Source organism: Gigantopelta aegis, chromosome 3 (genome assembly GCF_016097555.1).
Source record: "Gigantopelta aegis isolate Gae_Host chromosome 3, Gae_host_genome, whole genome shotgun sequence".
Taxonomy (NCBI): Eukaryota; Metazoa; Mollusca; class Gastropoda; order Neomphalida; family Peltospiridae; genus Gigantopelta; species Gigantopelta aegis.
The window spans coordinates 9,396,921-9,410,235 of NC_054701.1; the positions used below are offsets into that span (position 1 = coordinate 9,396,921).

Below are 13,315 nucleotides of genomic sequence, written 5' to 3' on the forward strand. Positions count from 1 at the left end.
GTTATACACACTACTGATGATAGGAAGAATCGGATCCCACAATCATCCATGTTTGGGGTGGTTATACACACTACTGATGATAGGAAGAATCGGATCCCACAATCATCCATGTTTGGGGTGGTTATACAAACTACTGATGATAGGAAGGATTGGACTCCACAATCATCTACTGATGATAGGAATTGCTATCATACTCTTTATACTTCCAAACATCATTTTCTGCCATAAATGGTCATTCTTAATTGGCAGCAGAACTTGGCAGTTCTATACTTTAAAAAAAAAATCATTACAAACTACATATGGTATCACTGAATGCATTAATTATGTCAGGGCTTGGAGAGATAAAGGGCCAAATTTACTAAGCCTGTTTATGTCTTATATACATGTAGGGCATTGACCCCAGTATTCGACCAGTACCCAGTATTCGACCAGTGTATTTATTTAATTACCATACTCCTTTAAACTGAATAGAATATAGATTTTCCCAACATATTTTGAACATATGCGACAGGGTGAACATTTTTCTTCCGGAAACGCAATACCAGACGATAACCATGTCAATGGACGTAAGTATATATTCATCGACTATCGTGGTAATACGAACGTCGGCCATTTTTATAGCATGCTATTACACCATCCAACATCCCGTGAACATTTGCAATACTTTTGATCCATTTGAAATCTTTGAAAATGTGTTTAATCTTAATATTTATAATCAAATGGAGCTGGCAATGCAATGTGACCTCAGTCATTATAATTTCAATCACGTGACCACGTGATCAAATATGATAGAGAGGGTTGCCCCAGTATTCGACCAATAGAAAAGCTTGAGGATACATTCCCAAAATAAACTTCCAAGAACCACAAATTTACTAATTTTATGTATTTTGGTGCTGTTTGTCAGGACTTGCACAATTATCTTTTCTTTTATTTTCAGTCTAACAGCATTATTTGTAAATTGAGATAGGACCAAAGAGACTTCACCAAGTAATTGTGCGTGTGTGAATGTGTTTATAAGTATGTGCGTGTGTGCGTAAATGCATGAATATGTGTTACAGTTCTTAAAATCAACACTTTTTGGATTTAGTTGTTTGATATATGCTGCATTTACTATAAAATAAACTTCAAAGTTTAGTTTTATTAGTTAATTAGAAAGTGGTCGAATACTGGGTCAGCTGGTCGAATACTGCATACTGTTCCTTGCGGCACTTAAACCTACTCTAGTCGGCATATACCACATGAACAAAACATGGGTCTATTCAGTGAATAGTACTGCCAGTAAGTATTTATGAAGAAAAACAAATATGAGCAAATGCCAATAAAATGAATATGTTATAATCCTTTCTGTCTTAAGTGGTCGAATACTGGGGTTGTTGCCCTACCTACATACATCTACAATGCTTAAAAACCTACGTTTAAAAACAAACAGGCTTCGTAAATTTGGCCCGGTATATTTTGCACTAGGCAAGGTGAAAAGAATATAAGGGGTGCTTAAACTTTCTCCTGGTCCAATGCTCTTAATAATGTATTGAGACTAATTTCACAATATCACAGCGATGCAGCCTACAAACTGCATGCACTGACGTCATTACAGATTAGAGTCTAGACTCAAGTCTTACAAACACAGGCTCAGGAATATACATTAGGCCAAAAAAAACAAAATTGTTTGTTTCCGGTCACCCGACCGACCCTAAATTTTGCCACCGACCCTGAACTCTTTTTTTTCTGCTGGGGTGGGGGTAAGCGCACAGAGAAGTTGTGGTCGTGGATCGACAAAGCAGACGACAGAAGTACTCAAGTAGGATACGTCAGTGTGTGTGTTAAATAGAGGTTGAGGAGTGTGTGCATGGTTTTTATACACCCCCACCCCACTTTTTGGCACCTTCTTACACCGTGCCCTGGACCCAATCACTGGTGTTGTTAGAAACTGGACCCAGACTAGACATGCCTGGACGTTGAATGGATATGAGCATAACCAATTTGTTTGAAATTGGAATCATTAACCAGTGTTCTACGTTGCGACCAAAATGGTCGCCAATGCGACGAAAATGTTGGCGTGGCGACTGACTGAATTTTTTATCGTCGCCATCTGGTGACTGACTCCAAAAATGTCTAAGTATTAAATTATTTGCCATGTGCTTTCAGAGTCCTAGCAGCGAAAACAAATGAAATTTGTTGACATCATTGTGCAGTCGGAACATTTCACTATTTACGAAGTTGTCCGATTGATCACTGTGAATTCCGTATTAATTGTCGGTACAATTCGGAACTCATCGTTGATTTTAGTAATTTGGCGAAAACAATCCAGATACTTAAACACATTCATAAATGATACAAAATTAGTAGTGTCGCACTGTGGCGAGTAACATTTTAAGCTTGGCTAGTAAATTTCGTTTGTCCACTAGCCAAAGAAGAGTAAGTTATAAAACCGAGTGTAGAACACTGTTAATAACATGTGCTCTTATTAGGTACCACGGTAATTGGTGACACACGAGATCGCATGACAGTACGGTAATGTGTGTGGCGATTAAACGGCTTTTATTACAAACTGCTAAATACTGTAGGCCTATAGAGGAAAATATATCGTATTATCGTAACTCCAGTCATCTCATACATTGTAGATTTATTTTCCAAAAACAACAACATGCGATCTCAACAAAACAATCAAGGATTTCTCGATACCACATGCACTAACTGCAAGTCATCGCATTTTTTTCCGCATGCAAAGGTGAAGGTCATTTCAAGAAGACGTGGTACAATTTTCGTTGTTGGCTACTGCTTAGGCCTAGTACCCAGAATTTGTTAATATACACGGGTGTAGCCTGTAGGAAGATAACAAAAAGTGGGGTGGGTGGGTACACACGTATAAAATTAATATATAAACCATTGATGCTGCTACAAAGTACCCCCTTCCCCGCTTCCTACGCCAGTGATGTAGATAGGCCTATCAACTGCTGAGCATGGGTAATAATTAAATAAACGGAATATTCAAGAATAACCACAAACATTAAACAGTTCACATTTATTTCAGTGTTTCAGTTAATTGGGAATAAATTAATTTGGGTGATTTTAGCATGGGTCCGTTCAATAGGCTAATAAACATTAAAACTGTAAGTCCGTCCAACAGGGAACGCCATAGCCCGAGTACTCCGACTGTAAGAGAGCTAGACGGACATTTGAACATAAACACGCTCTCATTATTTATGTCCAAATGTCTGTCTAGCTCTCTTACAGTCAGAGTACTCAGGCTAGGAACGCCTTTTTTATTACTATGAAATTTACTACAAGTTATTCATTTCTAAGCCGATTGATTTGTAAATTGCACACAAAATTAGTATTGTTTTATTATTTCCAATACAAGTTGGACAAATCTGTGAAGTTTTTGTGCAGTCATCTATTGACTGGATAAATCTGTGAACTTTCTGTGCAAACATCTATTGACCAACTTGGACAAATTTGTGCAGTCATCCTCTGACAAAATTGGACAAAGCTATGAAGTTTCTGTGCAGTCATCTACTGACTTTTATTGGTAAAAGGAATAGTTTGAACTTTTTTTGTTTTCCTGTCTTTTGAAAATGGCATGTGAAACATAAAACTGACATTGACAGTGAAATTGTTTTTATTTCTCTCTGGCTGCAAAGAGTAAACTAAGATTTTTCAGACAGCTTGCCTTCATGTCTTTCATCTTGAGACTGAGTTTTTCTCTGGCAAACATATTTAAGGTAGGGTAACCTTTAAACTATAAAAAAAAATAATAATAATAAATAAAAAAAAATCTCCTACCTACCTACCCTACTTTTTTTGGCCATGTTACCTGAAACAATTTTTTTTTTTTTTGGGCCGTATTTGAGAACAAGAAAACTATCAAAGAACAGCGTTCTCACCTTTTCGTCTATGCATGTTGTCTTTGGGAAATGTGATTAATGTCGGTAGAGGTCGTACCGCGACTGCTTTTGCTGGCTGTATTTTTGTGAAGCTATTCATCTGTTTTAGTACCAAGCCTTTAACTCCACCAATTTCATCAGCATCCTCACCTGAAGCACCAAACTCTTGTATACAACAAATATGACAATGTACAGCATATAAAAACAAAGACTGCTTGCCACTCCACCAATTTCTTCTGTATCTGTGCAGTTAATCTGGTACCATTATGATCCTCAATTAAAAAAAATTCTGTTAATACAAATTCTGCTTTTATAACGTTTTTTACTATCACAAAAATATTTTAAAACCTCAGAAAGCTATAACACCAATAATTTTATGGACATATACAGTCGAACCTCGTTAATCCGGACAGAATGGTTTTCCCACAAATTGACCGGATAAACGAATTTCCGGACTACTGAATCATGTCCAGAGTAGTCTCCCTTGTATTTAAAATTAAAAAAAAAAAATCAAGCAGAATAACATGGCGACCTCGTGACTTCATTTGCCTATCAAAAGCTCTCAACCAATCACAGAACAGTTTGGATGTTATCCACGCCTTCTTGTTGTCTCTGTACCGAACATACAGCTCTGGGTTGAAATCAGTTCCAAAACAACGTGGTCTTCGAGCTGTAATCTCGTGAAGTTTTCTTTTCTTTGGTTGGTTTTTCATAACGACAGTTAGAAAATGGTGTCAAAACCTTAAAAGTTTGATCTTTATGCCCAACCAGATGGCAACAGTAACTCAAAATTGATTATCCTCAATTGAGTGGACATTGTTAAGATAAGAAGCATTAAATTAAATGGAACATCGATCAAACGAAATTTCTTACAAAATGTGCATTTCTCAATAAGTATGTAAAAAAACAAACATGTGATATCCCTTAACTTTGACCATCTTTTGTCGACCAATTGTAACAGTAACTCAAAGTTAATTACCCTTAATTGACTGTTCTAAAGATTATAAAACACAACAGGATCAAAGAGCAGTATATCGAACGCAGTGCACCGAACCGAAAAGTGTGTAAAACAAACAGAGGTGTGGATTGCCTGGCTAGTCTTAACTGGTCGCGTTTATTGAAGGCAGGGGATTTGTTGTTTTAGCAGTAACTGGTTAAATGAAGCAAATTTCGTTTATTCTTGACACTTTGTTTTGGATTATGACCATCCGGATCCGGAAGTTGAATATCCGGACTAATTTGCAAAGTAGCCATTTCGTTTTGTCGCTCATCTGTCCGGAAAGTGGGGTTTTCGGATAATCGGAGTCCGGATTAACGAGGTTCGACTCTACCTAAGTATGATGTAACTACAAATGAAAACCAAAATGAATCTTGTTAAGAATTGTTTGTTATTTGTTTTATGTTCATCAGGGCTTGAAGAGCTGTAGCAATGCAAGTTTGTTCATACCCTTATGAACGTAATAGAAATAACAGACAATTATTACAATTAAATTTAAATATACTTACTAATAATAACAATAAAAGTTCACATTTTATTTTGAATTATAAACCAAAACACTCAAAAAGACAAAGTACCAAACTGCATATAACATCACATCATCAGATACGACATTCCCTAACACAGTAATTTTTACGTTCATCAAGAAATAAACTCATGTTGTTACGGCTGGACCAATGGGATGATGCTAAATTGTAATGAATGTAACAAAAATTTAATAATTTATTTTATAATGCCATCATTGTGCATTAAACAAAATGTCAAATGTCAAAAGACTGTAAGATTAAATATTTAGGCTGCAGGAGCATGAATACTTTAGAATGTCTGACCAGGTTTTCCGTGGGGCAGTCTGAAAGCCTTGGGTCTGTCGAAGCGAGCTCGCGTGGAGACTTTGTCCTTGGTGTCCCACACCCGCACCTCCAGGCGGTGGTTGAACATCTGCAGCAAAACTTCTCTTGTCACTGTCAGGGTGTGGCTGAAACAAATATAGTGTTGGTTAAAATACTGGCACAAACATATAGCTATTATATAGACAGACAATATATTTCAAAACCATTTACTTGTCTGTATCATGACAGACCATTTTTGTAGTTAGTTAGTTTGTTGATAGGTATCTTATTTATTTTATGTCATGGGGTGTTGTTTTTGTTGTTTTGTTGGGGGGGGGGGGGGTTTGGGGCGTTCTTTTTGGAACAACAAATTATTTTCTTAATAGGCTGATCTAACTATATACTATACAAATGAGAAAATGATGCTTTACCTTTAACCATTAATATAATTTAAACACTTCATATAATACTTGTATATAAAACAAAACATTTTGGACCCACAAGTATATTGCTGGTTGTTGTTGTTTGTTTGGTTTTGTTTGGTTTTTTGTGGGGGTTCTTCTTAGAACAACAAATTATTTTCTTAATAGGCTGATCTAGCTGCATATTATACAAATGAGAAAATTATGCTTTACCTTTAACCATTAATATAATTTAAACACTTCATATAATACTTATATATAATATAAAACATTTAGGACCTACAAGTATGTAATATTAAGTAAGTACAGCTTAAACCCATGAATGATTTTTAAAGTTAAAAAATAAAAAATAAACTAAAATTTTAATATTAATAACTGAAACAATTAGTTAGTATTACAGGGTATCAAATATACCAGAACAAAAAAAAAACGTTTTTAAATGTAAAACACAGAAATAAATATATGTGCATGTTCACATAAATGAATAACAAATATATCCTTAGTTCTTATCAGCAAAACATTAAAGATAAGAACAATATTTATAAAGAAACTTTAAAACAACAAAGAATAACTCACAGTCCGTGTTTTCACCACCAAATGGCCGGCACGACCCATCGAGTAATCCCCAGCCTGAGCTGGAGACGAACTAGCAGAAACACTGGGAGCACTTTTATTGTTTCAATTACTGAAATAATGCTTTCTAACCAGCTAATCAACGTGACTGATAGCTGCAGTCGCTGTTGACATAATTACCAATAACTGTCCCGCAGTAGAAAATTGCAACACGGAAGGTAAGCATTTATCAGTGCTCTCGACTGTTGACAGATCAATAAGTGCAATTTCCTCGTCACAGCAATAGCCATATAACAACCAAGCCAGTTAATAACTAACATTCCTGCAGGACCGGTTTTGCTTTTATTACAATATCTCAGACATTATGGTCCTGTCAATATTCTCTTGGGATATTAATAACCACTTTGGCTGAGAATTGAAAGAACTGTATGGTAAACTGATTTATACATGCAGGCATTTACAAAAATATCACAAACAAAGAATATATCATCTGTGGCAATACAACTAGAATAAACATTAGAACCTCCACCCCACCCATCCCCCAATATTAATTTTAATGAGGTCGAAGTGTTTGTTCAAATGTTTCTATTCACAAAAAACCCATGAAGTCTGGCAATATGTGCAAGTATTGCAGGTCTTTCATTTAATTAACATATATAAATTCTATAAAGCCTTTTTTAAAATATGAATACATTTAGTCTTAATATACATTTTATATATTCTATGAATGGATATACATGTATGTTGGTAATTTTTATATAGATGACAATAACTGCTGTTTAAAATGTGTTAAAGCGCATGAAATGCAGTGTCCAATTTCAAAACATTTCAAGCCCAAAACCACCTAGTAGAGGCACTTATGGTCTGTTTTGTTTTTATTACGTATACTCAAATGATTTTCTGGCAAAAAGCCTGACTTGGTACCTAATAGATGTATATTTTGTGCTGAGGTGTCGCTCAACATTCATTCCTTCATTGTTGGTACTAAAACCTGAAGATCAGTTCTTTTAAAAGTAAATATTTCCTGTTACTACCTGTTGGCCCAGGCGACCCATGTGACCTCCCCGTCGACCCAGGTCTTGATGACGCGTGCGTCGTGCCGTTCCATGTAGATCTTGGCGGCCATGCCGTAGGTGACGAGGTCGGTCTTGGTGAGGTCGTCATCGTCAGGCAGCAGCACGTACTCCAGGTGGTAGTAGTTCTGGGCCCGCGGCGCCTCCATCACACGCTTCTTCTTCCTCGCCTGGTCATCCGTGTCCTGCTGCAGGTCCACGTCCGCTGGGCAAACCAAAAGAAAAATAAATGGACTGTTTGTTTAATGGCACCCCAGCACAGTGCTTAACAAGCAACTAACATTTAGTGATGTTCTGATGATCAAAATTATAATGAAAAATTTATCAGCTTGGTTATAGGGAAATAAAAAAAAGTTTGTTTTGTTTAATGCCATCAGAAGAGCACATTGATTTATTAATCATCGGCTACTGGATGACACACATTTGAGAATGTTTACATACATGTATAGTGTTAGAGAGAAAACCTGCTGTTTTTCCATTAGTAGCAAGGTTTTTTTTTATATGCACCATATTAATTAATACTGCCACATACAGCCTTTAAAAGAAAAATGTTGTGCACTTGCTGAGACAGGTGGGCAATCAATCGTATAATATATCACGTCTCAGGTGAGCACTCTACCACTGAACTACACCTATGCTTCTTGAGTGGAGAAGGAAGGAAGGAAGGAAATATTTTATTTAACGACGCACTCAACACATTTTATTTATGGTTATATGGCATCAGACGTATCGTTAAGATAGAGGAAACCCGCTGTCGCCACTTCATAGCCTACTCTTTTCGATTAGCAGCAAAGGATCTTTTATATGCACCATCCCACAGACAGGATAGTACATACCATGGCCTTTGCTAAACCAGTTGTGGAACACTGGATGGAACGAGAAACAGCCCAATGGGGCCACTGACGGGCTTGAGTGGAGAATACAGGGCTTCTAGATCATGGTAGCCCCACTCCCATGGCTAGTGATATTCAATGTTGGGCTAGTAAATACATGTAACTACTATTGCTATGCCCGACGGCTAGTAAAAAAAAAAGGAGTCAAATGTTGTAGTTAAGTTGATTTTGTAATTATGAATATCCTGCCCCTACCCCAACCCTGCAATGTTAGTGCTTTTAAGCTCTATCTCCCCTTTAGGTGACATATCTGATTATTACTATTATTTAGTAAAATTGTATTAACTTAAAGTAAAGTAGAGTTAGTGAATTTTTAATTGTGGCTAGTAAATTTTATAAATCGCTGATCCAATGACTAGTGGATTTTATCAAAATTCTAGAAGCCCTGAGAATGATAGTATCATAAGAATACCTGATTATGATGGATGGATGATTGGAGAAATGGTTGGTTGGATGAATGGATGGATGGATAGATTGATGGTATGATGGATGGATGGATGGATGGATGGATGGATGTCCATTCTTAACAATAGATATTGTATTGTGATGTGTGTTCTGTTATGTATGTTATTGTCCTCGTTACATATTGAAACTGCCAATGCCTCCCTCTCCCTTCACAATATAGCCTAAACCTAGTCAAATACTGGTACAAGTTCTATAAACAAACCAATGAGTAACTTCATATCAAACAAAAACATAAACATTTAAACAAGCAAAAACAAAACACAGAGAGAAAAGTCAAAAACACATTACATGTGCATCAAGCTCTCAGTACTGCGTTGAATGGACTGTTTCCAGTAATTAAGTTGATTCTCATGCAATCACATGTTTATAAGATTTTTATTATATGTTTTATTATAAATGAAACAAAAAGAAGATTATTATTTCACAACAGGCAGGCTTTCAAAAGGCCACAATTTGCAACAAGAAATATTTTTAAAAACATGAATAAATAACACTGACAACAAAACTGTTAAAATGTGAGCAATTAACACATGTACCACAATGCCCAAATTACTTGGATTATAAATACGAGGTCAACACTGACACACACTTGTCTGTTGTAACTCACACTACTCAGCCTAATTTTCTTTTATGAGGCATGCTTGAGAGGCCTCTCTTTTTTTTTTATCCCTTTTTCAATATTTATAAGTACCAATTATTTCATACCATTAAGGTATCATTACTGAAAACATTTTGTTCAGTATCTTGTTGCGATTCGCTATGGAAATTTTAGTCTCAGATATTGTTACACAATTTGTAAATGTTAAATATTAGTAGTTGTTGCTTATCAATTTTCAGCTGGTTAGTAACTGTTGCCAATTAAAATTTAGAAATTACAGGTAGCAGTAAAGAGTATGTTTTATGTACTTTCCCACATGTATGTATGTACAACTACAATGTATTAAAGCCGTTACACCAGTTATAGGTTACTGGTTGGAATTAAAATAAAACACTCTACTACTGAGCTACATTCCAGTCTTCAATGAGATGAAAAGAAAGAAAGAAAAAAAGAAAGAAGTTTTATTTCACGGTTATATATAACACTGGACACATTGTTAAGGACAGTCACCACAGAGATGAGAAAGGAAACCTGCTGTCACCACCCTGTGGGTTTATTCCTTTTTATTAGCAGCAAGGGATCTTTTATATATGCACCTCCAGACAGACAGGATAGTACATACCATGGCCTTTGGTATACCAGTTGTGGAGCACTGGTTGAAATGGAATTCACGACCATGTAATCTGAGTCTAAACACAAAACAGTCATGAGATGGAATTCACGACCATGTAATCTGAGTCTAAACACAAAACAGTCATGAGATGGAATTCACGACCATGTAATCTGAGTCTAAACACAAAACAGTCATGAGATGGAATTCACGACCATGTAATCTGCGTCTTAACACAAAACAGTCATGAGATAGAATTCACGACCATGTAATCTGCGTCTTAACACAAAACGATTAACGACTAGTGAATAATGGATGGTTTTGTCATAATGATACCTCTGTATGCACACAATCAATCCCAAAGGTGAAGTGATGGAAAGTGAGTAACTACACCTGTCACAACACATCTGTAAACGAAGCATGCAATCTCCGCCACAAGGATAAATAATTAAATGAACTAACGGAAGCCATTCTGTGATAAGCTGCAAGATCTAGCCTGGAGAGTCAAAGAACAATGATCATGGTTTAAAAGCTATAAGGTTTTAATGCTGGTAGGTACTGGGTTCACATCCAAGTATCGGCTTCTATGCAAATTGAGTTTTAAAGGCCACTGTGTACACCATCTTCACTATGTACACCAACTTCACTGAGGACACCATCTTAATTTTCACCAAGAAGTGATCATTAACCTCTTGGTCTGCCCTGAACAGTCAGCTCAGATAGTTGGGGTGTGTATGTGTGTGTTTGTGTGTGTGTGTGGGGGGGGGGGGGGGGGGCCAGGACAGTATGCTTGAACATTGATTGCACACAAGAACAAAAATCTAATTTAAATGAAAATGGATTTATGTGTAGTAGAGTTAGATAAAAGGTAATTATATTTCCAAAGGAGAAATAACTGTTGTTTATACAACTGTCGCTCTTCGTGCATTCATATAAGGTCTACAGATTGGGTGTTTTGTAGCTGGGTACATGTATTGTCAGTTTTCTCGCTGACAAACAAAAAAAAGGGGGGGAATTTTGCTCCTCAGTATTTGGAACAAAAAAGTTGGTACGAAATACAAGCAGACTCATCTTTTATGTACCTTTGGTTGAACTGGAGATGTTGTCTGTCTGATATTCACGGGCATTTGTTTTGCTGAACCGATCAAAGTTTTAATATTATTATTTAAATAAAGATTTCAAGATACACATGTATATCAACAACAATAAAGATTTTTGTAAAGTGTTCCCTAATATGGGATATAAACAAAATTCTGTTCATTTTATTTCCATCTTTATCGAATGAATCGATCACTTTGATATTGCCAACTGATAAAGGTTTGTTTTTAAAAAGGTGGTGAATATATTATGGGTGTATAATAAAAAGTTTCTAATATTTTATAAACAATTGTTGAATAAACAAATGACAGAAAGTAAAAATCATCAGTCACAACCAATTAAATCTACAATTGAGGACAACATATCAGACGATTGTTAGTGGACACAAAAGACAGAATTATTGTTCTCATCACGTGAAAAATTTGGCACAAAATAAGTGGTTTTTCAGTCTGAGATTGCCAATTGATAAAAAATTAATGTTTTCATTGCTCAAATGAAATATAACTTTTACTGTGTGTATCAAACATACAAATGGTATGGGACAAAAGGGAGTCTGCTAAAAATAGTGTTAAATTATGTTACGGTAACCAGGGGACAATATTTCGAAATCTGAGGTAACCGGAAGTCAGTTCACATGGTTTTTACCTAGGTAACCAATTGTTCGGTTACGTGAATTATATTTGCGTAACCCGTGGGTTACCTGATTGGTTTCCTCAAAATTATATTTTAAATACATAGTTTTTAGCTCAAACATAAAGTTAAAACAAATACAAAAGAAAACATTTTACCCCAAAAATATGTCTTTAATGCTTGCTAAAGTTAACAATAATATTATTATAAAACAACAGAATATCAACCCCAGTACTGAAACAAAATACAGGGGCGTAAGCAGACATTTTTTTTAGCATTACGCACGCCCGAGCCAGGGAATTCGGGAAGCCTCTCCCCTGTGAAAATTTTGAAACTCAGAACCGCTATAGATGCATTCTGAAACTTTTCGGAGGCATTTTTTTTTCTATCTTTTTTCGAGTCAATTTTAAGAGGATATATTATAGAACAATTACATACAGCCTCGACCTATTATGTTTTTGCATTACGCACATGCGTACAGTGCGTAATGGGCACTACGCCTTTGGAATAGATACATAATTATTTTAAGGGATTCCTTTTTTCATTTTGTGCTGGTTACGCCAATTTCACTTTATCGATGGTACTTCTGTGCTACAGTGACGTTCAAAATGTTTGTTTTGTTTTGTTTTGCTCATTATGCAATGTTAGTATTTTTCAATTTTTGTGACACTTTTGGAGTCCTGTTTACATTAAAACTGTTCTTAACATATGTAAACTTATAGGCAATCCAATATTATGTTTACATATATTCCTTTAGAGATAAATAGCAGCAGATAATTTAGCCGTCCCCAGCAGTCTGAGCACATTTCTTTAAAACGTTTGGCTCGACTCTATACTGAACATTTACTGACTCTATACTGAACATTTACTTTAGACTGGTTGCAAATTACAACTGTTGAAATATAACGTCGCTTACTGATTTGCTTTGCTGCGCATCAAGTATCTAAAATTCAGCCTAAAACATTTGTCGAAATACTAGTAGTATGTCTGTGTGAATAAACGTCCTGTAATCGTGAAGTTTGCAAGTTTTAATTTCTGAACGTTTACAGGTCATGATGTAACCAGTTTGCGGTTCGCGTAAATTTAATTTTGCGTAACTGACACGCGAACAGAACGGCGGTTCACGTTAAATATTGTGCCCTGGGTAACTGTCATAAGCTGCTGATGTTTTTCATCAATTGCTTTTCTGTATATACTGCGGCTTGTTTCTTTTGATGTCCAGTGTGCAGACTGATTTTTTTT

The 13,315-nt window shown here is 35.9% G+C and overlaps 1 protein-coding gene across 4 annotated transcripts in view; it reads right to left on the reverse strand.

Annotated features, from left to right (window-relative positions):
• LOC121367489 overlaps window positions 1-13,315 on the reverse strand; it is a 54,875-nt gene that overhangs the window by 37,177 nt on the left and 4,383 nt on the right. For all 4 annotated transcript variants that reach the window (XM_041491689.1, XM_041491688.1, XM_041491687.1 and 1 more), the window contains 3 exons: window positions 7,741-7,984; window positions 5,712-5,857; window positions 3,885-4,034 (listed from right to left, as the gene is read on the reverse strand). In XM_041491689.1, coding sequence (XP_041347623.1) covers window positions 3,885-4,034; window positions 5,712-5,857; window positions 7,741-7,984 — 540 coding nt within the window. The remainder of the gene's footprint in view (window positions 1-3,884; window positions 4,035-5,711; window positions 5,858-7,740; window positions 7,985-13,315) is intronic.